Here is a 24,754-nt window from a genome sequence, read left to right as displayed (position 1 = left end):
TAGACACATATATATCTGACCATCTACTCTTAGTTTAGTTATAAGCGTATTTAATAAGCAGTTACTACCAGACTAAATCTGTGAGTTTGAGCTCTTTAGGCTTGGTTTAAATCCTGTGTGAAAATCCTTGGCGTTTGTTTGGATGGTATTTCATTAGTTATCTGTCAATCTGTTTCCACTGCTTATTTCGTAAGTCTGTTCACAACAGATGTATTATTTTTATCTTGTTTGCTTATGACTTGCCTCCAAAGCTACTACTTTGATTTTGTTTTCATTTTCTTTGTTAAACTGATAATATATTTTTCATAGCTTTGTTCAAAGATCAGACTTCAGCTGCTAGCAGTAACTTAACGGGGTTGCAGTAAAATATGCATTATCCCATTGGTTTGCTTCCTTGTTTAAAAAAGCCTAGGCATAAAGATAAAATACGTTAGCATTTTATATTAAATTCATAGAATTTGTAATTCCATTTCTTTCTATTAACAGCAGGCTTTTTAATTTGCATTGTCTATTTTATGAATAGTGTTTCTTTCTTAATGTAAGTGTTCATCATAATCAGCTTAACTTAGTAACACATTGTTCAGAGAGAAAAAAGTTCTCCAGTACAGTTAATGTACTGTTAAATTAGATAATGAATTTTAATTAATGGGAAACAAGTTTGTCTTTTGTGTGTTCAGCATTGGTATTTGTTATTACATAACCCAAGTAGAGGTATGTTTTTCTCACAGGGTTTCCTTTGGTGAAGGACAGGACTGGAACAAAAAGTCTCATTTGCTATGTACTATAATAAGAAGTGTTGCTGAAATGTTCAGCATGCACAATATTCAATATTGTTAAAGAAATGTTGATTCAGGAAATCATGGGGGTTTTTTTATTCATGGATGGCCTAATGGGTACATCTTATACAGGCCATGAGGTTTGCCTTACTGGCATTTGCCAAAATTCAAATACATATTTAAAAATAAATATCTAACTGTGCAAGGAAAAAAATTAACATTCAGATATCTTAACAGTTTAGAATAGAAACATTCCTGTGTGAATCTGCTTTATAGGGAGTGGATTTATTTGATTATTGGGGACATAATTCTGGCTAGTGGCAACTCTTAAAGGTTTGGCTTCCTAAAATCCTTTAATTTAGAAGAACCCTGGACCACTAGCATTTTGTTTGAGCTAAATTAGAAGTTATGGCCTTGATCATTATTTTCTTGTCTCTTCCTTCTAAAAAGCTTAGGTCTGAGCTTGTAGACTTCTTCTTTTCCATGTTTTATTTTTGCAGCAGCTTCATATGTTTTATCCAACCATACTCCACAGCCCTTCATTTATTAACAGAACTTCACTATTTCTAGTCCAACACCTTCCCTATTCTACTGTTGATCCTACTGAATAGTAAACATACATGCAGTGATTTTTCCCACGTTCCAGTCTTCAGCTTTTGTTATTTCTTATAAATTACATAAACAAAAATAACTGCATAGCCTATTGGTTGACATGACATGACAGTTGGAATTGGTACAAAAGGATGGAAGCCAAAATGATCAAGGGGCTCAATCATGGTTAAAATGTTTGAGACAGGTTCGTTTAAAATCTGGAAGTAATTATTATTATTATTATTATTATTATTATTATTATTATTCAGATATATAACATCATGCACAATGTGGAGAAGGAGATGAGAGTTTCTCACTCTCTCAAAAGAGTAAAATCGGGCTATTCAAGATAACTGTGTGGAAGGAAATCTAAAACAGACAGAAGGTCTCACAGCTAATAATTAAACTGTGGAATTCATTATCACAGGATGTGGCAATGGCCATCAACTTGGATGGTTTTAAAAGGGGAGGCGATAAATTCATGAAAGATCTAATTAAGGGCTAGTCTTGAACATTCAGTGTTACCTAGGGATACAGGACATCCTACCTCCAAATACTAGTTGCAGAGGAGCAGTGGCTAGAGAAGGGTAAGTCCACATTATACTTCTAAGGCTGATCTTAGAAAGAAACAAAAAGATGATGTGTATTGGTCTGATCTGGCAGAGCTGTTCTTACAGCTGAAGAAGATTGCAATCGGACAAAGCTTTATTACTGATCAGGACGCAGTGAGCATAGTGGGACATTTCAAAGAACTTTATAGGTGGGTGGAAATCTTCAGATCATAACATATTCATTAGAATTGCAAGGGCATGCTTTAGCACAGAGTGGAATGAGCTTGGTTATTGATTCCTTTCACTTAACATTTGCTTCATTATTTCTATTATTGAAAAGACAAGCACTTTTGAGTAGCATGTTCTATTTATATACGTAGCATGTTCTATTTATATATATATTTCTGTGTGTGGGCATGCATGCCTAGTCAGATGCAAGTATAAACACAAACATGTTTCATTTGTGGAATGCTGCTTATTCAGCAGAGTGTGTCCGCTGGTAGAAAAGGGGAGGCAACTTTCATGAAATGCTCCCCAGCCCACCTCCTAAACATCTGCTATTCTGGGTAAAATCGCCTCTTCAACTCTCCCTTTTTGCTGCCAGTAGTAAATTCCATTTGTAGAGTGGCGCCAAAGGCAGAAAGAAAAGCTAGATTCAACCAATTGTATCCTGAGCTCTTCAAACCTTAAAGGGCCACTTAGGACCCTTTAAATGCTTGTATTATGTGAAGAATGGCTGCAGTTTCAGCAGCTCTTCAGTGTAAATGATCCATGACCACTGATTCTGGAGCATTACTGCTGCGACAATGCAGTAGTCTATGTTTGGACATTCTCCTGAGCACCCTTCTTGTTTAAAATGGAATTCCAAGCATGTTATTTTTTCAATATGAAAATTCATTGGTGAGAGAGGGAGAGGGAAAGGGAGAGGGGGGAGGGAGAGAGAGAGATGAAAGTTGAGGATAAAAAACAATAAAGGGCCTTGCTGTGTTTTATTTATTTTGATTACAAGAGTGCCATCTGTGTTATATTTTAAAACCACACATAATAAGGCAAACATTCTTCTAATAGGAGGGAGGAAAAATTTGGAAGTCTTTCCCCAAAACTAACTGCTGTTCATCTCTCAGCTATGTATTTGTGTAAATAATCATATTATTTACACTTAGAGGCAACATATTAATAATGTCTGAGGATGTGTTTTCAATATATAAAAATTGACTTTAATTTGCCCTGATCTAGTCTAGAAGATTATAGAGCACTTGGAATTCCCCTTCATTTGTTCTGATTTTTTTAAAGCTGTGTTTGATCTTAAGGATGTAAAACACTTGAAGTTTCTGATAGTTTAGAAATGTCTACAATCTGCTTATTACTTCACTCCTTATAAACTGTACAGTTTTTGCAAGTAATGTAATCCAGGAGCGCGAAAAGAGGGTTGCTTTTGGATCATCAAAAGTATTTACTCTAGCTGTACATTTTAAATGTGTCTATACAAGTCCATTGTTGAAAATCACCACTCTGTAGTTTTTTTGTTTTTGTTTTTGTATATGCTGGACCTGTTGGAATGTTTTAAAGTCTGCCTCACATAGAACATGGGCTATTTTCCCAAACGCTCTTGCATCAGCTGGAAAAATTGTGGGTGAAGCTGCAGCATATAGCATGCTAAGCCATGCTTGGGTTGGCTTGAAGGAGATATACCATAGGTTCTGTTCAGTTCTAAGCTTAGCCTGCTTCAATCCTAGCTGAACAATTGCCTCTATGTCTCTTCTTTGGTTGGGCCTCTGTACAAGAGGTGTTTACCCTCAGAAAAGTACATGACTTGAATGTCTCTTTAAACAAAAAATCAAAATAGAGTTTTACTTTTTTAAAGTAAAAAAATACTCAAAAGTTCAAAAATACTTAAAACAGTATTTTATTCATTCATTTATTCAAATTCATCCAGATGCAATCTCTATATTTATATCCATATTCTGGAGACATGGTGACAGCATCCTTTTAAACATACAGTATACCACTGAAGCAAAAATTAAAAATAATTAAAAATGCAGTCTGTGCAGTTGATATTTAATTATTTAGTACATTTATAAGCTTCTCATCTCATATACTGTACATGACTAGGTAATTCTCAATTAAAATAGAATAAAAAGCAATAAAAAAAATCTCCAACCAGAATTAAAAATAGGTGATGACCGGGCTGAGCCCGAGGGAGGAATGATTAGGCTGAGCCCGAGAGAGGGATGATCAGGCTGAGCCCGAGGGAAGGATCAAATGTGTCATAAGTCTCAAGTCCCTTCCCACCCACAAGAGATCTAAGTCCAGCCTATCTTGAATTCCACTGGCTCTTATCTACCACCAATTTGCTTTGACCATTAGTAGTTCAGATTCTTGTGGAGAGCTTTAGCATACAATAAACCTATAGTCATTTGAACCCCCTGGCTTCCTGATTTCTTGCACCTGACAAAAAATGAAATAAAAGCAGATAAGAATGCTTATAAATACTTGTTTAGTCATGAAAAAGGCTCACCCATGCTATCAGGATCCTAGACTTCATGGCAAAGCCAGTTTTTTAGTACCTTGCAAAAAATCAGCAGGATTGGAGCAAGTCTAATTTCTGGGGGGGGAATGATGTTTCATTAATTAATATGTTAATTGTGAATTTGGAGAACTAGGTTCAAAGTCCAGTTGTAACCAGAGAATTTCATTAGTTCTTTTTAGGTTACATCACAACACTCAGTACTGTTCACTCCAGAAGTTTGTCTTGAGAATAAAATGAGGGGTGGCCCCAGCACCTCAGAATAAAGTGTCATCATATAATGTAAAGAAAGAAATTAACCATCTAAAGGCCCAATTAAGGGCTAAACAGAGCCAGAGAAACAATTAGGCTTTGTCTGGAAGCCGAGAATGAGAGCCGGCTTTTGAGTTGGTAGGTCAGGGCTCTCAGCTGAATGAATAAATGCACGTATCCTCTTGCCAGCTAAATGGAGAATTGTTTACATGTTGGAAGCTTTGCTGAGCATTTAACATTTCTCTTGTCTTCCTGTTCCCCTCACCCCCACTAATAGATCAGCTCTTACGATCAGCAAGTCAGCATTCTGACAGCAGTGGCTTTGCAGAAGATTCTTCTACTGACTGCTTTTTGCTCAATCAACTGCAGGTAAATTTCTTGGATTGCTTCATTTCTACTTTTCCCATTCTAAGCAATCTGCGGTGTGAGCAAGGGGATCCTTTGGCTTTTCTAGAGGAAACATGGCAAAGGTCTTGTTTTCTAGGAATCTAATTCAGTAACAGGATGTCTCTTTTGTACCTGGATGGTTGGATTGAACTGCAACAGAACCTTCTAGCTGCAAGACTGCTATTTCTTATTTCTTTTCCACTGTGATTGCAAGAGGTAATCCTCACTCTCCAGGTACAATACCAGCAGCAGTATAAAAATGCAGTACTCACAACTGCCTATAGCAGGGGTCCCCTACCTTGGCCACTTTATGACTTGTGGACTTCAACTCCCAGAATTCCTCAGCCAGCATGGCGGGCTGAGAAATTCTGGGAGTTGAAGTCCACAAGTCTTAAAGTGGCCAAGGTTGGGGACCTCTGGCCTATAGCACTGAACAGGGAAGAGTCTTTAAAAGTTTAACTTAATCAGCCAAATATTTCTGGAAATGCCAGCTTATTTTCTTGAACCTAAAAGTTTATGCCATCGTAAACTTCTTTGGGAAAGAGCACTGAGTGACATTGAAGCTGCTACCAAGAGGGCTATGTTTCTGCTGAATATCTGCCACATAAATCGGAATCAACAACATTTTTCCTTTCTACTCATTTTCCATACTCTTGTATTTTGCTTGGTAAAATTCAGAACAGAAGCATTATGACCTGCAATTCTTGGTAGATGACTCACTTTATGACCCATTAAGCTTGGAGATGCTCCAGAGAAAACCCATTTTATACCAATCAAACTGAAGCAAGCAGATATATCACTTTAGAGCATGGTTGCCCAACATTTTGACTTGCCTATTATATAAAATATAATAGTAAATGCATATAAATAACAAGCTTCTTTTAGTTTTAATATTTTTTATTATCTAGCATTACTAACTGTCCAGGGCCGGATGCGGCCTGTGGGATGCAGGTTGGACACACCTGCTTTAGAGTAGTGATGCCAACAAGGTGTATGGACCTCCTTCTTATCCTATGCAAAAACCATCCTTTGAGCCCAAACATTTTCTGCCACAAAGCAGGCCCCCATTGCTCAGGATAAACAAAAGGGGACCTAGTCAGTGTCAGGACAAATGGAAAGGAGCGGTGAAAATTATAATTAAGTTGCAATTTTTTTCTATACCAGCGTTTTTCTGCTTTAGAGAAAGAATTCATTGGAGTAGTGAGGAAAGGAATTTTCTTAAGAGTCCCTACTTTGCCCAAGGGTAGACTGGTAAAGGCAGATTTCTAAAGAGGCTATGAGATCAAACAGCAGATTTATAAAAAGGATCTAAATAATTTTTAAAAAGGAATTATGTGGTGTAATTATGAATGAGTTTACTCAGACATCAGATCTATTAAATTCACTACTTAAGAAGGATTTGACATCACTGTCAAAATCAGAAACACAATAAAAAACATAGGAAGTATACTTGTTTTTTAAATTGTGGATTTACTTTTCTTGCCTTTGGCTTGTTCCCTTGACTATCTATACTAAGAGAGAACTTCCCATTCCACTGCAGTCATGCAAGGTTGAACACACACCGAGAGAAAGAAAGGGAGAGAGAGAACGAAACACCGCTATCTCTTTTGGATTAATGTTTCTCTTTTACTCCTTCCCATTCCATAGATGTATTTAGGGCTGCAGGATCTGTGTGTCCTACTTCCTGACTGTTACTTCTTTGTCTTAAGTGCGCTTGGTTTCCTGCTTCCCTGGAGTCGATGGCATAAATAATGGCTCTCTGCCTGATGCCTAATAAAGAAGCCAGGAGGACAACAAACAAAGTGTGTGGGCAAAACCGAGACTGCAGAGCTTCGGGGACTCCGTGTACCCAGTTCCTCTTTGGAATGGGAGATTGTATAACTCATGTGCGGTGCTGAGGACACAAAGGGAAAGGGTGGAGGTCCTCTGTATTCAAAGACAAATAACTCCTGCCTGCCAGACTTTATTGGTAAAGGCAGACAGAAGAAGGCTCAGAAAGAGAGGAACCTAAGTTAGCAGAAGGGCAAGAGGGCCGTCCTTCAGTTCCAGTCTACTTGGGATTTTAAAGGTCAAGAGCCGGTTAAATAAATAATGAGTTTTGGAAATTGGAGATAAGCAGGGTTGGGGAAAGTAAGTGCCTTATACTCAAGTTTCTCTAGAATTTCCCAACCACCCTTTAGATAATGTCAAGACTTCTCAAGTTAAAAGTAGATCTGTTTCGTTTTTTACAAGTCTTGATAACGGTTACCAAAGTTATGACAATGATTTCCAGATTTTCATAGCTTATAGCCACCAATATCTTTTACAATTAAAATTGGGAATACTTTTTAAGGTTTTTTTTTTAAAAAATGTTATTAGTGAAATTTAACCAAGAGAAATAAAAGCAATATACAGGTAGTGAGATATTTGTTAAGTGAGTTTTGCTCCATTTTACGACCTTTCTTGCCTCAATTGTTAAGTGAAGCCCCACAGTTATTAAGTTACTTAACATGGTTGTTAATCTGGTGAATCTGGCTTCCCCATTGATTTTGTCAGAAGGTCGCAAAAGCTGACCACAGGATCCTGGAACACTGCAACCATCATAAATATGAGTCAGTTCCCAAACATCTGAATTTTGATCACATGATCATGGGGGTCGTAACTGTGAAAAGTAGAAAAGCTGCTTTTTTTCAGGGCCGTTGTAACTTTGAACAATCACTAAATGAACTGTTGTAAGTTGAGAATTACCTTAAAAAAATATTGCTTATATATTTTATATGCGGCCTACTGATCGCCTCACTGCAAATGCAATTGCAAAACAGTGATTTGTCCAGGAGGAAATGTACCATGTTGTGCCTGTCTGAAAAAATTCCCTGAGATGGAGAAATGACTTGTCTTGAGCAATGAAAGCTTGGTCCATGGAGGTTTAAAGAACTGCCTTCCCTGAGTTTCTGTGAAATTGTCAGAGGCAGCCAAATGTGTAAGCAGCTGCCTGGAGAAAGTAAAAAAAAAAAAAAAAAGAATCCCAGTGAACAAATTAATCTTGAAATAGAGGGGGGGGGGTGGATGTTTATCTGTAAAATTTCTGAAATAGAATTGCATTGTTTAACAAGGTATGCTGTGGTTGTGGTAGAACTCCCTTTTTCATGTTGATGAAAAGAGGCGAGTGTTCTATTTTCTACTTTTAATGTTATTAATCCTTCTTTCCCTCACACCACCCTATCTCCCATGTGTTCTCCTCAGGGGCACGACTCGCTGCAAGCCATGGGAAGCAGCGCCGATAGCTGTGACAGTGAGAACACTGTGAAATCCTATAGCGAAGAACTCAAGACGCCAGTTGCTGAGCCAGATTGCTGTTTCAGTGAGCTTGATGAAGAGAAATTCCTCCTCTTGGAAGTGAAGCAACAGGGGAAAGAGGTGGTATCTGAGGTGGATGGAGGAGGCCAGGACATGTTGGAACGTCAAGATGGATTCTCTTCAAGTGGCAAAAAGGAAGAGTTTGAGAGAGCTGGCTTAGAAAGAAGTAATGAAGTTTCTTCAGTCCATGAAGCAGAATCTGAAGCCTTGGATGAAAGCAGCGAAGAGAGTGATGTGGATAAGAGCAGTGAATGCGAGTTCCCTGCCTATAAAACTCACCATGTTCTCAAATCGCTATCATCTCTAGAAAGTAGCTGTTCCTCTCCTTCTTCTGTGGAGCTGGTTAATGTTGCTTTACAAAGAGCCCAGAGAAAGGACAGTGCGTCTTCCAATCCCAGAACAGGTCGCCCCCTGCTCAAATCAAAAGACCTTCTTTTTAAGAATAGGCATCAGATCTCAGAACTGGGTTATCCTCTGAGACGCTCCCAGTCCCTCCCAACTACACTTCTCAACCCGGTGCGAGTTGTCTCCTCGGTGAATCTCCAGCTAAATCCAGGCAAGAAAATGGTGTGTGGCCCTCCTTCTTTCACATACAAGTATGACAGAGAAGATGATCCTGGGAAAAAGAATACCCCAGAAGAAACGTCCTTTGGAGACGTTGACAAGAACTCTACTCCTTTATGTAAATCTACCCTCCACATTGCTCCATCACCCATGAGGAAGGAACCTTCCCAGCCCATTGGAAACAAGGGGCCGGATGAGTTTGCTCATAGCAGAATTCAAAGCTGCCCTTTGCACCTCCCACCATGCATGTCTCAGTCATCGTGTTCTTTGCATTCCCTTCACTCTGATGTTCCAGACCTGCACTTCCAGGGCCACATGAGGACATTTAGTTCACACAGCATCCCAAGCACCCCTGGCTCTTCCTGTGGGGGATTGCCCTCCCCTTTTGGCTGCCCTCATATGTTGAGGCACGCTGGACATCCCCACCGGTTTCATTCCATAAACTCCCCCTCCACTGTTGAAATGCAGCTGAGACGAGTCTTGCATGAAATCAGAAACTCCTTGCAAAACCTTTCACAGGTAAGGGAAAGTGGAGTCGGTTGCTATAATCCAGTCCTTCTCTGTTCTAGAACCATCCACGTATGCTGTATTGCAATGTCCACCTTCCCCACCATACGGGATGGATCATTGTGCGTGATAGGAAAAATTGCCCAACGTAACATAAATTTTGTAGCTTAGAAGGTGAAATAGGGTAAAGCATATTAATGGCTTAGGGCTGACAGGACCAAGGGGAAAGGAAACATGCTGCCATTATTTTCATACTAAAATGCATAATCTTTGCGATCAAAGGAATGTTAAGCAGAGCTTTCCTATGTCAATTATTGTGATGCTAAGATGAAAGGTTTTTGGCTCAAGAACAACCACCAAACTAAAATTTGAACACCCAGATCTATATAAAATGCCTTTTCCCCAATGGCTTACACTGCCTCTTACATATGCAAATTAAAGTTAAAAATATTTTTAAAAAGTCAAAATTCTTTAAGAAGCATGAATTTGAACTTTTTATTTTTTTTGTCCTCCTTGGAGAAAAAGCATGCCTCAAGTACATTAAACAGGACGAAACACAGCATGGGGCAATATATGCCATGCAAATTTCTAGACAGCATTCATGAAACTGAAAAAAGGGGCAAATGTGGGAATTCTGGGATTGTGGCCCATGTTTTGTAATGAAAACAATTAACCTGAACATTTTGAATATTGTATTTTACTTCTCTGACTAATACATTATCATTTAGTATGACAGCCTTCCTTTAGCAACCTCCTTCCATGAAGCATGGCAACATTTTTCTCTATTTGCACTTAATATCTGTCACATACTATCTCTGTCATATTGCAGGATGGTTGCCAAAGGCTTATGTTTGGGAGGGAAGTGTTGGAGAGATTTAACCTTTTTGAACATACTTTTGAATATAAAATCTCTCGTTTACATATAATAGAACTGAAGAGGCATATCTTTTTCCCCTATGGATTGTCAAGCAGAAAGTGAATAGAGTTAACTAGTTGTATTGTGAAATCCATTGACTAAATGTGAAATTGCTTTATGGAATGTAATGTTTTTCCTTGAAATCTTTCATTCGTAAAGCCCCAGGGTATACTGGCCTAGCCACGTTTAAACAACTCTAGGGGAGTGTCTGTGTGTAACCTATTTCACAGATAAATAACTCCATGGGTGGTGTTTGTTGCTATTTAGAGAAGGTTGGAAAGGGTGGAGACGGGTTTTCAATCTAGAACTATTCCTTTGCTTAGTTGAAAAATCCTGCAGCTACCTGTGAAATTGCATCAATTTTCAAGTGAGGGGCTGCTATTTGTCTATATTTCCAAGTGCTAGAACTTCCTTGCCTGTGTCACCACATTCTTTAGAAGTCTAAGATTCTGCAATAGAGGCAGAGCCAATCTGAAGGGTAATCCCACATCTGCAAACAGAGAAGGAATGTTCTGAGGGACGGGCCTAGATTGGAGGCTGAGGATCAAAAATCTGTTCTTGCTTCACCATAGTGGAATTCAGCCATCAAGTTGGGTTCTAGAAAAGCATAAAGTGCAAGACCCAGCTCTCTCATTCTGTAAGTCCATGACTCATTCTCACATTGTCTGCTGTGTCAGGGCTTGACTGCTAAGTTGCCTCTGGTGGTTAAAATTAACTGGCAGGTGTATGTTTGTTTTTCCTCTCCCTAGAACACTATGATGAGAACTCATGACTTCACTGGAGCTTCTTGCAGTACTCAGAGATCATCCATTCTACCTCTCTATGAAGTAAATGACACTTTTCTTCCTTTCATCCATAATAGACAAGCTTAAGAAACAGATATAAAGATGCCATTTTCCAGGCATCTGTATGTATATACTTTGAGTGCATCATTTTTGTGATGAAGTTTAGCTGACTGTTGCCTTCCTTCTCAAAAAGGAAAAATGGATTGCTATATGTTTTGGTTGTACTTTTTCATATAAGTAATCCCTGGTTAAGCACTACTCATTCAGCAACCATTTGAAGTTGCAGTGGTGCTGAGCAAGTGGTACGTGCGACAGGTCCTCAAAAGTTCCAGCCATCACAGCATCCCTAAGGGTACATGATCTTGATTTGGGCACTTGACAACTGGCTCACCCTTATATTAGTTGCAATGTCCCGTAATCACGTGATTGCCCTTTGTGACCTTCCCTGCCAGCTTCCCACAAGCAAAATCAATGAAAAGACGGTAGGGAAGATAACAAGTCTCTCTGGTAAGTTACTCCTGCCACTTTCTAGCCCAAGGAGCCCTCTTTAGAAATCTCGTACACCACAGCACATGTGCCCCCTTGCCCACATTCCACATTGTATGCCTGTCTGCCTGCCTAGCCATGCTTGCATGGTGCCACAGTTTCTACCCCCACCCCTCACCTCTGCTCAGTCCCACTTCATTACACTCACCACCCACTGGCCTGCTTGCAAACCGCCCTGGACTTGCGATTTCCTGCTGGCTTCCCCAGCAATAAGTCGCAAGTTGCAGTCATGTGAGATCCTCACATAAGGATGGCAGTGGAGACTGCTAAGGTTTCATGACAACCCACTTTGCAACTCTATTGCCTAATAACCAATATTCTGATCCTAATTACCATTGTTGAGTCAGGAATACTGCCCTGAGGTTATTTTCATCTTCCTCTTTCTGAGTTTTTTTCTGGAATGAAGAATTCTTTAGCAATGCTGGGGGAAAAGAATGTCAGCCCACAAAGCAAGATTTTCAGGTTTTTTTTTTACATCTCCCCCCCCCCCATCCCCAGTCTTAATTAAATGTCCCAGGAGAATATGTTGCCAGGATATTGTCTTTCAAACTGGAGCTCAAGTGTGTATTTGGGTCTGTTTTTCTAGAACACTTTCCAAGATCTTCAGGTGGTGAGAAGGAACCTAAACCTCTTTAGAACTCAAATGATGGATTTAGAATTGGCCATGTTGCGCCAGCAGACTGCTGTTTATCAACATATGACCGAAGAAGAGAGGTAACTGGCATTTGTGTCAATAAAGAATTCTTCCTACTTACTAAAATCCTCCCATTCATTACTTTCTCTGAGCACTTTCTTTCCCCTTCTAGGTATGCAATCTTGAATTAATCTTAAACATGGTTCTCTTTCTTGTTGTCCATCTAAACAAAGTAAAAGTCCCACTGCTCGCCCTCTGCTCCTACAGTGTTCTGCTTTTGTTGCTAAAACAACTTTTTGTGATCACCACTGATGTCAAATTGCAGCAACTATTCTCACCCTGCCTTTTCTTTTCCCGCCATCTTTCTTCTGCTCATTCTGACTGGATCGACTTTTTGTCCTTTGCTATGATCTCCTCTCTGGGTAAGTTTCTTTCTCTTTGATTATTCATTCATTAGTTCAAGTTCCTAGTCTTTTGGATTTTGATTTTTCCAGCCAGAAGGATCCCAATCTTGTGAGAAACCTCTTTATATCCATACTGGGTTGGATAGTATGTATAGTATTCGTGCAACTATATACTTTTAACATACTTATAATCAATCTTGACTGGAAAAATGAAGCAGATTTTGTTATCAATTAGATGCCAGATAAATTCCTGGCTGTAAACTAAACAAAGTTTTTTAATAAAAATTAAAAAAGGCTTGTAGAAAAAAAGGCAATGGCAAATTGCTTTCATTTTTTTACCAAGAAAAATGCCTGGACATGTTTAGGAAGTCACCAAGAGTTGAATTCAACTTAAGAAAGAATTAACCTTTTGTACAATTTTTAAGATTCTGCCCTTCCAAGTTTTCATACGTACCATTATATTATATTATATTATATTACATTACGTTACATTACATTACATTACATTACATTACATTACATTACACCTGCGAAGTACATTTAGCTGGGAAACTGAGAGTGATCCCAAGGCTATATGCTTTTGGGGGCTAGTTATTAATTTAATCTGAGTCACTCCTTTTTATTCACAAAATGTTCTAGGAGGAAAGCATAGCAATATATTAAAAATGTTTCATAGCTACTTAAACATCCCTTCTTAAGATAGCCCTTTTTAATTTAGCTTTTGTGAGGTCTACCAAGTTGGCCCCGTTATGCATTGAAACCCTTCAAAATATCAAATATCAAATCCATTTTTATCTGCAGAAGTTGTCCCCTGACGGGTTGAAAATGTTGCCTGGATTGTGTGCTAAATTACATCTATACTATTGCTTGATCTAGCACATTCTCTCCTTTATGCACACAACTTATGGTCAGCCCTCTTCCTTGTGTCTGTAATGTACTATTCTTCTTACTTGAATTACATCCACTTCAAATACTTTCTGAAAATCATGTTCTTTCTTTAAATTTCTTTAGTCCTTGCATTAATATCATTTCCTGTGGATTATTTAACCTACTGTGATAAATATCGTTTTACCCTGAATTCTGTTTTACAAAACCTGTATCCCTCTCTGACATAGTAACTCAGAATTGGCATCATACCTTTTTTACAGATGTGGCATAAGCCCTAAATGTAAGGCTTAATAAGCAAAAAATGAAAAAAAATAAAATAAAATCTTTCTAAAAAACCAGTCCATGAAACAAAAAGAATCTTGGACATATCTCTGTGTCCTTGATGGGGCCTCATCCATTTTACACCATCATTTCCTCTTCTCAGGATTTTATCGTTTTTTCGGTGCAATCACCTGGATAGGGAGAAATGCTGGTGATGTTCTGGGATGTACTTCTAATTTAAGATTTTTGGGAGGCATTAATTACATGGTCATGATTACCTTCACCTTGGACAGTGCATTATGAAAATAATTCTGGATCTCTGTTCTGTAGAAAATGATGTCTTTGTACATACTGTAGGCAAATACAGTACTGAACGTTAAATATTTAGCTTGTTTAAACAAATTTAATAGCTCAAGTCTATTAGAATTAGGCAGATGAACCCACCTGCGTTTACTCCAGCTCTTTTCACTGATCTCTTCATGTGAATGTCTATATAGTCTTGCATGTCCCTGGATTGACAGGGTTAGTAAGTTCCTCAACTGTTTTAGATGATTGTCAGTATTTCTATTTGTTATGGTCCACTCAATGAGAAAACTCTTTTTGACCCACGGAACTTGCTTTTGATTTAGGTATGAAGCTGACCAGCTCCAGACTCTGAGGAAATCGGTTCGAATGGAGCTTCAGGAGTTAGAAATGCAGTTAGAGGAACGTCTGCTTGCTCTTGAAGAGCAGCTTAGGAGCATGCATGAGTCACCCCCTTACAGACAACAAACCTTCATGGTGGGTATTGTGTTTGGTCCTTGTCTCAAGCATCTTGTGTCTATCAAAAAATGTACAGTTGCTCAATACAAAGCCAAGGTGGTAATATTAGCCTGATCATTTCTACCCAAAGAGATACAAATTAGCCGCTGCCTGATGGGAAGAAGCCCTGTCTTGATTTGATCTCATTAAAGACACAACTTCTATTCAAGTAAAGAATAATTTCAGGGTAGCTTCTGCATAAGAAAAGTAAAGCTGCAATGTAGGTGGGAAGGAAGGTTTATGCTTCTGCCCCCCAGTTTTTATTCCGCCTCCAGTCTGTGCAGCTGATGAAGTGAGCAATTTGTTTTGGGCTATGGTGACTGCAGGTGGATCTGTGTTTCATAGCTTAATAGATTTTAATATTGGGAACATTGGCTGGAGGCAAAATACAAAGTAATATTAAGAATGTTTGGGCAGCCCACACAGATGAGGAAGACATGCAGATTCAGATTCAGCTCATTCTAAGGTTATTTTTCTCTCGGTGTAGGCTGAAGAATCTGGTAAAATGCTGGCCCAGTTCCTGCAGATATGTGGCTTTCTTGTGATAATGAAATCCTGATGTAGACATAATGTAAATTCGTTAAGATCATTAACAGTTCAATTTATTATCAGTTATGTATTACTGTATTAGGATTGCTTCCCATTCTGTTACTCAATAACTGCCTTATGGACCAGTTTAATTTTCTTAAGTTCTCTGGATTCTTAATATGGAAAAAAATGGAGCACAGAGTTTTATATAGAGAACCGGAAGAAACTAAATTATAGAAAATATGATTCATTGATGGATAGCTTAAGCTTTTATAAATAGTGTAAATCTGCAGAGTGCACATTTATCAAATGTTGCTTTTAATACAGTCAGATTATCCCCCCCCCCCGGAAGAGGAATAGTCAAATATGAGAGAGATGAAAGAAGCTGCGGGGGTTGGGGGAGATGGTTGGGATGAGTGGGTGAGAACTTAATTGCTTATGATGTATTAAATAGTTTTCTTTCTTGCTACCTTTATAGAAAAATGATCCTTTTTAGTTCTAAAATAGGCTTCAGTTTTTTTTTCATTACAGGTAGTCCTCAACTTAGAACTATGCGTTTAGCGACTGTTCAAAGTTACAGCACTGAAAAAAGTGACTTATGACCATTTTCACAAACCTTTGTAGCATCCCCATGGTAATATGATCAAAATTGGGGCGCTTGGCAACTGGCATGTGTTGGTGATGGTTGCGGTGTCCCAGGCTCACGTGATCACCTTTTACGATCTTTTGACAAGCAAAGTCAGTGGGGAAGCCACATTTAACAACCATGTTACTAACTTAACAATTGCGGTATTCCCTCAACAACCGTGGCAAGGAAGGTTGTAAAATGCAGTTGTTCACTTAACAATTGTCTTGCTTAGCAACGGAAATTTTGAACTCAGTTGTGGTTGTAAGGTGTTAGGGCAGGGGTAGGCAACCTTGGCTCTTTTATGACTCATGGACTTCAATTCCCAGAATTCCTGAGCCAGCATGGCTCAGCATGGAAACCTCTCTCTTTCCCCTCAGCATGGCTGGCTCAGGAATTCTGGGAATTGAAGTCCATGAGTCATAAAAGAGCCCCGGTTGCCTACCCCTGGGTTAGGGTTACCTGTATAATGCTTTTTTGATCACCCTTATCTCAAAATGCATGGGCAAGTAAACAATGTTTAATCCCCCTCTCCTTTCTGTTCCCTTCCAGGGGATGTATGGAAGCAGAAGCATTGATAATTTGTCATGTCCTTCTCCGTTGAATGTGATGGAGCCAGTAAGTAATCCTGTGCAACTAAAGCAGGAGTGTGCAGAATTACTAATCAGAGAGTTGACTTGGGAGGGGGCGGATAAAAAGCAACATGCCTCTCTTTCATTATGATGCAGGACTATGCATAATGTCATGGGTGTGTATAAGCAAAATACGAAACTAAGATGTTCGATTTGATTTCAATTTTAACTTAGCAGATAAATAAGGTAAATGGTGATGAAAGTGGGTGTTTGATGATTTAGAGGCTGATATCCAGTATAGGATTTCACTTGGAGGAATAGGGGTGACTGAGTTTATTCTCTTTCCCACCCCCCAACAAACACACGCTTACTCAAGCTGATCCTGAAAGTGGGGGGAAATTCTCCATAAGAAGCATTTTGGAAACACTATAAAAATATTTGTAAAATAATGTAAAATAAAGGGAATCGTAAAAAGTCATCAGAATTGAAACACAAGAGTTAGAGGTTGAGGATTGTCAATATAAAAAGATGCTTTAGGCATCTCATAGGACTCTGATGACTAGTTCCTTGCCATTCCAAAGTAGTTTCTGGAATTTTTTTAGAAGGCAGGATTTTCCGAGGTGCCTGGGTACCCAGAAGCCAATCTCCTCTCTGAGATAAGATGTTCGTAGAAATCTCTCAGAAAAGGGTCTCCCCATAGACCCTGGCAGACAAAATTCTGTAGCTAATGGGATCCATAGCACACACTTTGTGCCAGTCTAGGCAGGACAGATCAGTGTAAATGTAGACAAGATTCTCCTCAAGTAACCTAGGCCCAGGCCAGTTATTACTTTTATTAGTGTTGTTACTCTTCATGGAAGGTTTAGGGATGCAGGGTTGTTGTCAGGTAATTTAAAATAAAACTTATGACCCCAAAACAAGATACTATGTTTATGCTCTTGTCTGATTCTTTCCAGTCCCTGAATTCTCAGGTTTCTGAACTCATTCGAGAGCAGTCATCTCTGAAATCGGAGTTGGGGTTGGGACTGGGTGAACCCGGCGTGCACACTCCTCCGCCTGAAGGCTCGGAATCTACATTTGAACCCTGCGCCCATTCTGATTCCTCTTCGGTGTGTTCTAGTCAAGCCAGCCGAAAAGCCCGTGGGCGGTCATCTGAAAGGGGCAGGCCACCCAGCCAAAAGGTCTACCGGGCAAGCGTAGCCTTGATGCCCTCTCCCCCAGCAAGAGCAGGAATCGGGCAGCTGTCAGAGGAGCCCTGGACATCCAAGTCCACCGTGGAGCAGTCACTTGAAAAGTTACCCCTTGGGCCTACAGCTGAGGAAGTGCCCAAGTCTGTGGAGAATGAGGAACTGCAGCAAGTCATTCGAGAGGTGAGGACAGAGATTTCCTACAGGGAGGATTGTGTGGGCTTGCTTCTGCCGTCTCTCTCCCTTTAAGTCAGAGGCTTTACCTAAGTTCGAGTTGAAAATTAGTAGCTAAAAATGGGCAAGAAGGAATGAAACAGAACAAATGGATTTTGATGAAAGGGTGAGAACATCTTGAAAAAAAAAAAGATATTGACCAGCTAGTCAATTACAACTGGCTAATTGCTTATTTTTTTTTTAAAAAATGTAACAGTTAACTAATTAACTGTTTTTCATCCACTAAGAGATACTAAATGGATACAAGTTTTTTCTCCCTTTAGTAGCAGCCCAGAGTTTCTGGGGGGAAACTGTGCAGAAAGAAGGAAAGCTGAATTTAATTGCAAATGGAGTGAAAGAGGCCCTCTAGTGCAGGGGTCCCCAACCCCGATCTGTGGACTGGCACCGGTCCACGGCATGCCAGAAACTGGTCCGCACAAACAAGCGAAGCCCCATCTGCGGAATGCAGGCAGCATGCAAAACCACACCCCCTCCAGTCTGCAGAAAAACCTCTCTCCATGGAACCGGTCTCTGGTGCCCAAAAGGTTGGGGGCCACTGCTCTAGTGGAAACTGCTATGAATCAAGAGTTGCAAGGATATAATCCTAATAAATGAATAAATAAACATGGCTGAAAATCCTATATTTTCTATTCTGTATCTGTACTTAGCCCTTACTAACTAAGCAGAGAAAGAATATTCGTTAATCTTTAAATCAGCCCAGTATGGACCTACCCAATTTGATTGTTTGAAGTATGAGAATCACTTTAAATAAAAGTAAAGGAAGACTTTTTTATATTCTTAGTTTCAGAGTATATTCACATAATTGGAAACTGGCAGTGCTGAAGTAGTCCAAGCATGTTCTATGTTCTCCAGTGGTGTTTTCTAGGATGTTAGGCCATTTTTAGTCATTTGTGGTTATTAGATTTCCAAGGATTTTTGGAAATGGATAAGTCACAAATTCTCAGATCTTTGGAACAAGTTATGCTGTGCCAGAGTATTAGTCCATCAGGCACTGAGGTATGTTTACTCCACCTGAGGCTGGAATTCCAGAGAATTCAGCTGCATGCAACCATATGCTTTGTCTGTGCCCTTATCATTATATAACTAATACCTCATTGTATTTAAAAATACACTACAAGGACCTTCAGGCTAAGAATTTTGGTAACTAGTTGAATGCATTTCACAAAGGAGACCCTGCATAGTTTAATCAATGATTCAAGTCATTTTGATTATGGATAGCAAGAAAGGCCTGGTGAGGGGTGCACTACTCCAAAATATAGCCTTAGCTGATAGGGTTGATTGACTGTTGCATGTTATTCATGCAAATTGTGTGCATATAGGCTGATTTCTACACAGGTAGAAGACAGTCAAACTATCCTAAAGACATGAATTAAATGCACATTTTGATTGATGTTATGGTATTAATGGCCATGCTTAGAGACTGACCATTCTAACTTTGAGATACATTATAAACATCTGCCACTGATTCACAATATTCTGACTGCTCTTCCTTCAGTTAATTCTGTCAGGCCAGACTTAAAGAAAACCTGACACAACTTGCCTTTCATATAATTTCTTCTCAGTGATGGCTATGCCTAGCCCTTCTTCAGATGTGGACATAATGGTATAATTAAGTTATACTGTATGAAAAATGGCTAAAGTTTTGAAAGCGCTCACACTAGTTTGCCAAAAATCTCACGGCATTTAAGGGGTGAGTGCTTTAAGACATCAAGTTGCGTTCACGCAACGGGTGCCTACTAATGGAGATGTAGTGGACTGTCTGAATTTCAAACAGTTGTAACTGCAGCCTCTTATACATTTGTGTACAGAAGTTCCATTGAGTTTTCTTGGTTGCTCTCCAGGTAAGTGGGTGGAAGGGTACAGCTCCTGTCTTGCAAATTCCAGAGTTGGTCAGTTTGCTGAATGTGGTATGTGTTGCAGGAAGAGGGGGTGTTGGGTGCGATGTGTGTCACTGTATACTCGAGACTCATAAATACTCAAAGCTTTAGCCAGGCTTTGTTTGCTTTTAAAACAGAACGACTCTGTTGCAGAAAGCCTTATTAATATGTATTCTTGATACTTATTCACAATGTGGCGTACTGATGATTTGTCTCCTCCTGTGTCTTTGAATTATTTTGTTTGCAATGGGACAAAGTGAAGGCCTAACAAAAAAAAAAAAAAAAAACCACCAGTGTTTCAGAGCATTTTTGAGTGGCCTGTAATGCGTTTGAGCTTTTGACCTCTATTTACTAGAATGAAAAAAAAAGCCTTCTGACCCTTCAAAATAAATGAATACATTCCTCCTACAGAAAAACATTACAAGCTAAAGAAGTCGAGATACGTTCTGTCTTGGTTTGAAAAACTTACACTCTGACCTTTTATTTATGGAATGGAACAAACCACAATGAAAATATAGTAATGTCTTTTATGAGTGGATTGATACTGAGGAAAAGGACAGATTGTGATTTTTAGTAGTTCCTGTGAAGTTTTTTCAAGACTCTGGTGCACTATTGCAAGGGATAATGGATATTTTATTAGAGAAAAATAATGTCCATGTGCTGAAACATCTCCATTTCCTATAAGCTTTTTCCAGAAAAAGAAAAGCTTTATTTCATGTAAACAGATTATCCTTTGTTGTGCAGAGTATTAGTTTTCAGAAAATATGGGAATGTGATTTTCTTCTTCTCTGCCTTCCCCCTCTCTTTTAATGTCCTTTTAATATAGTCAGCTATAGTTTCGGGTCCAAGGTTTGTTCTTTAGAATTACTTTCCAGTAGAAAAGTTGTACACCTTATATCTCACAGTGCAGACGTATCTCTGAACCAGCCAGCAAACTTCAGTGCTGAGGGCTTACAGCTTCCTGCCAAGGTGATACAGGAAGTCTGACTGTTATTAAGTTAGGAGTAGAACACAACTTGCCTCTTCTCAGAAAGATTCATCTCTTTCTTCAGTCACCCACTGTGCTAATTCAGGAAGCCTTTTCAATGATAATTCCCAAATGTACTGATGATTTCCATTAAGTATATTCATAGTCTTGCTACTCTGCTACTCTTGAGTATCCTCTAGAATCAGTGGGGCTAGAACCAAGAGCCCTTGATTCTGAAGACAGCCACTCCAGCCATTCTCTAAAGGCCATTGAACACTTTATCAAAGGAGAGAAACACAGAGCTGTGTGTCAGATGGGTCTTGCTTGGTGGACAGAGTTAAATGGAAAAGGCAGACTTGGCGAGATCTCTTCCATCTTGACTGTTTGGACAGAGATAGGCAAACTGGTGCCATCCAGTTGCTTTTGATTACAGTTCCCAGGGGTCCCCAATCAGGATCACATCTTTCATGTCCAGGGCAACCAGCTTTGTTTTTCTCGCTCAAAGGAAGGTTATTCCTGGACTAACTGGAAGAGAAAGAGGGAACTGGTTGAAAATGGAATGTGCTAATTTAGTCACTGACATTATAACTGATTCGCACATAGTGCTGTGCCAGGCTTTGCACATAGCATACAAAAAGCTTAATCATGATTCGGAGACCATAGCATCTGGGATTATACAACACACGAAGGCAATTAAACCACACAGTGATTTATCCTCTTATATAAATCTGGTTGGTGTTGTAATTGGATTATCCTGTAGCTATCGGTGTGCAAAAACAGCACTGAAGATTTTGGGGATGCAAGGCCACATCACATGGGGGGGGGGTATTTGTTTTTTAACTGTGATATGACTGCTCTAGGGCTTATAAACTACACTGTATCTCAGAGTGGTAGGAAACTACTGTTAGTTTTCAGTGGCCTTGGTCCAAGGAGCTTAGAGGGTGGGAGAAAAAAAAGAGACTCCTCCAAATGTTGAAACTGTGGAGACAGGTGAAGACTGAGCAGGAATTATGGTAAAAGATTCCCACCTCCTCCACTTCACTCCAAAGTAGGGAATAAAAATTGAGGAAAAAAGGATTTCTCAATCAGAACCTGTGAGGCTGGTTGAACTATATAGGTCTGTATAAATAAAGTATCTGGTAGAGATCATAACTTAAGTTGTGATTTATTTTTAGATCAAGGAGTCCATTGTTGGTGAAATCAGGCGGGAAATTGTAAGTGGGCTGTTAGCAGCTGTTTCTGCCCCAGGCCTATCAACTAATTCTAAGCAAGAAACCCAGCCATGAATCGGTACTACAGGTAAGATCTTCAGTTGGTTGCCTATTAGTTGACCTGTTCGATAAAAAGGTGGAAGGTTTATACATAATACACAGGAGATTTCTAACATTTATGAAATACAGTCATGCCCTATCTGTGAATCCTGTCAAGCCAGCATTGCTTTTAAACAGCCAGTTTTTAAATTCCCTTTGAGTGAGAAGAACTGCATTAAAACTAATAACATCAGACTGAGATTATCAGAAATTGGATTTACTCTGTATAAAACAGACTAGCCTTAAAGACACAATAGCAACAGTATTTTCCTTTGTGATGCGGTTCTTCCTATGTATTTCTGTATACTTACATAGCTGGAAATATTATAGAATGGAGACATAATCCACCATAAACATGTTGTCTCTCACCTTTCCTTTGTTTCTCACTAAGAAGTTAACAGAGTGCTTCTTACAATATCTCCACAGAACATGCCCGAGCTGTTCTTTGCAGAGAAAAGCAATTTTCTCTACCCATTGAAAGAAACATATCCATCATTACTGAATTTGACTGGAGAAATCCACTTTTAATTTTCTAGATATGTCAGAATTCCCCAGAACAAAGTTAGTAAATCACATGTAAGGAGAATACTAAAAACCTCTCATTTAAAATTAAACCACGGAGTGTCTTGTTGATTGAGTAAGTTTCCAAAGCCTCCTGTCCGCAACTACTCTTAAATCCAAGTATGGATTTAAAAGCATGACTTTTAGAATATTAATGTATATCCCACTAGTACTATAAATAACCAGGCATTTATCTTCCCGACTTCACATAACGTGTTTGTTTCTTTTCCCAAGGGTTAGCCTGTGATCCAGAGAGCCTTATGGATGCCTCCTTTTGGGATATGTAGATGGATGCATCTGTCTGCTCTCCTGATGCCAGAGGAGACTGCTGTTGTATGCAACAGTGACTTGAGTGCTGCACGTCTTCCCATTTCAGGTCTATACTAAGATCAAGGCACTTTTCATCTTACTGATGTGCGTGAATGATCAAGAGAATTGTGATTATCTTGCAAGCCTTAATATTTATTTGCGTGTTCCTCTTAAGACTTGAAGATTTCTGGACCTTCCCTGGTTATAAATAGCCTAGGATTGTTATAGTTTCAAACAACAACAAAAGTCCCTGCTGACCTCTGTGAGGTACTTAACTGTGCAATAACTGTTTCACTTTGAGAGCTTGGGGTAATTGTTTCCACTGCTGTTATCAAGTGCCACTTAAAAAGAAGAGAAGAAGCTGTTGTACAAATGAATGCTTGGGAGAAGCTGCCATTTGCAGAGAGTTTAGAAAATTACATGAATTTACTTAAAACTACTGCAGATGCTTACACTGAAAGCCTTATCTTTGTATAGTAGATAACTTTTTTTAAAAAAAAGATTTATATATTTTTCTGCTTTCTTTATCCTTCCCTTTTTTCTTGGGATGTTTTTTTTTTACCTAATGTATGAACTACTCTGCAGTTATATTAAGAGGTGGTTTTTAGCCATTTCCTCTGCCTATTAAAACAAGTCTGGGGGAAAAAAACACTAGTTTAAAAGGCAAAGCAAGTGGCATATAACAACATGGGCTTAGCATTAGACTGCTGTTATGGGGAAAAATTTCACTCATTTTTCTACAGCCTAAAGAAAATGACATTCACCACATCCAATAAAAATGGAAGCAGGTGTGATTCTTAATATATAGTTTAATACAGTAATGCTCAAAAGTTGGAATATAGCCATGTCTTAAATGCTAATCAAACTACCTTACATGTTTTTTTTTAAAAAAAATGTTTTCAGCTAACAAAATTAAGATTCTGTTAAATAATCAGTGACTCATAAACATGTAACAATGTTGGGAGAAGTATGTCAAAAAACTGCATTGGGAATATACACCCAAGGGCTAAATCCTTTTTAAAAAGGCTATTGTGCCAATAAAAATATTTATTTTGCCTATAGATGCAATGATGTGTCTTCTTACATTTTGATACTGGAAACCAAAATATTCAGAAGAATTTGGGAGTCCTAATTTCATCCATAACTTTGATGCCATTTCTGGTTACTTAGGAGCTTGGTGTTGCGATGGTTAGAATGCAGTATTGCAGGCTAACTCTGCCCACTGCCAGGAGTTCAATTCTGACTGACTCAGCCTTCCATCCTTCCGAGATTGGTAAAATGAGGACCCAGATTGCTGGGGGCAATATGCTGATATTGTAAACTGCTTAGAGAGTGCTATAAAGCACAATGGAACCATAAATAAGTCTAAGTGCTATTATTGTTGCTAATCAATTCTTCCTTATTGAAGTAACTTTAAACAGTGACTCCTACAAATTTACTTGACCTTCCATAGACTCCCTGTCACCATGAGTGTGTCTGCATGGATACATAATAAAACCCAAGCCAACGGGATGACGTTCTTGGATAGAGTTGCCCAACCTCACGAAGCAGATAATTATTGAATCACACATACTTCAGTAAGAACCTGCTATCCTCCAGAATTTGCTAAACCCAGAACTCCTTACAGCTTCACTTAGAATGGCCAATGATCAGGAACTGTAATTCAACAAACTCCGGAGGAGTTGGTTGGTCTCCATCCTGGTTACTGAGTTTGGCATTTTTTTTTTTTTTTTTTTAGAATGATCATGTTGAGGACAATGACAAATTGCAGGAGCATGCTGCTCATTCACTAAAGAGTTAGAAAAAATGCTTTACGTCTACATCAATCCAGGTTGATGCTATTACAGTATCAATATAT

At 39.0% G+C, this 24,754-nt stretch overlaps 1 protein-coding gene across 7 annotated transcripts in view; it reads left to right on the top strand.

The window, feature by feature from the left end:
• Positions 1-23,957, top strand: part of ITPRID2 (ITPR interacting domain containing 2) — a 64,318-nt gene extending 40,361 nt beyond the window's left edge. For all 7 annotated transcript variants that reach the window (XM_039322543.1, XM_039322542.1, XM_039322541.1 and 4 more), the window contains 9 exons: positions 4,975-5,066; positions 8,307-9,503; positions 11,157-11,234; positions 12,325-12,452; positions 14,555-14,705; positions 16,432-16,497; positions 17,423-17,821; positions 21,892-22,015; positions 22,822-23,957. In XM_039322543.1, coding sequence (XP_039178477.1) covers positions 4,975-5,066; positions 8,307-9,503; positions 11,157-11,234; positions 12,325-12,452; positions 14,555-14,705; positions 16,432-16,497; positions 17,423-17,821; positions 21,892-22,002 — 2,222 coding nt within the window. In that variant the 3' untranslated portion in view covers positions 22,003-22,015; positions 22,822-23,957. The remainder of the gene's footprint in view (positions 1-4,974; positions 5,067-8,306; positions 9,504-11,156; positions 11,235-12,324; positions 12,453-14,554; positions 14,706-16,431; positions 16,498-17,422; positions 17,822-21,891; positions 22,016-22,821) is intronic.
• The last annotated feature ends 797 nt before the right edge of the window (positions 23,958-24,754 follow it).

This window comes from Crotalus tigris, unplaced genomic scaffold (assembly GCF_016545835.1).
Source record: "Crotalus tigris isolate CLP2741 ecotype Arizona unplaced genomic scaffold, ASM1654583v1 scf7180000024116.2146003, whole genome shotgun sequence".
NCBI classification, from domain to species: Eukaryota; Metazoa; Chordata; class Lepidosauria; order Squamata; family Viperidae; genus Crotalus; species Crotalus tigris.
Note: the sequence above shows the minus strand (reverse complement) of the source record. Positions and strands in the feature narration are given on the sequence as shown.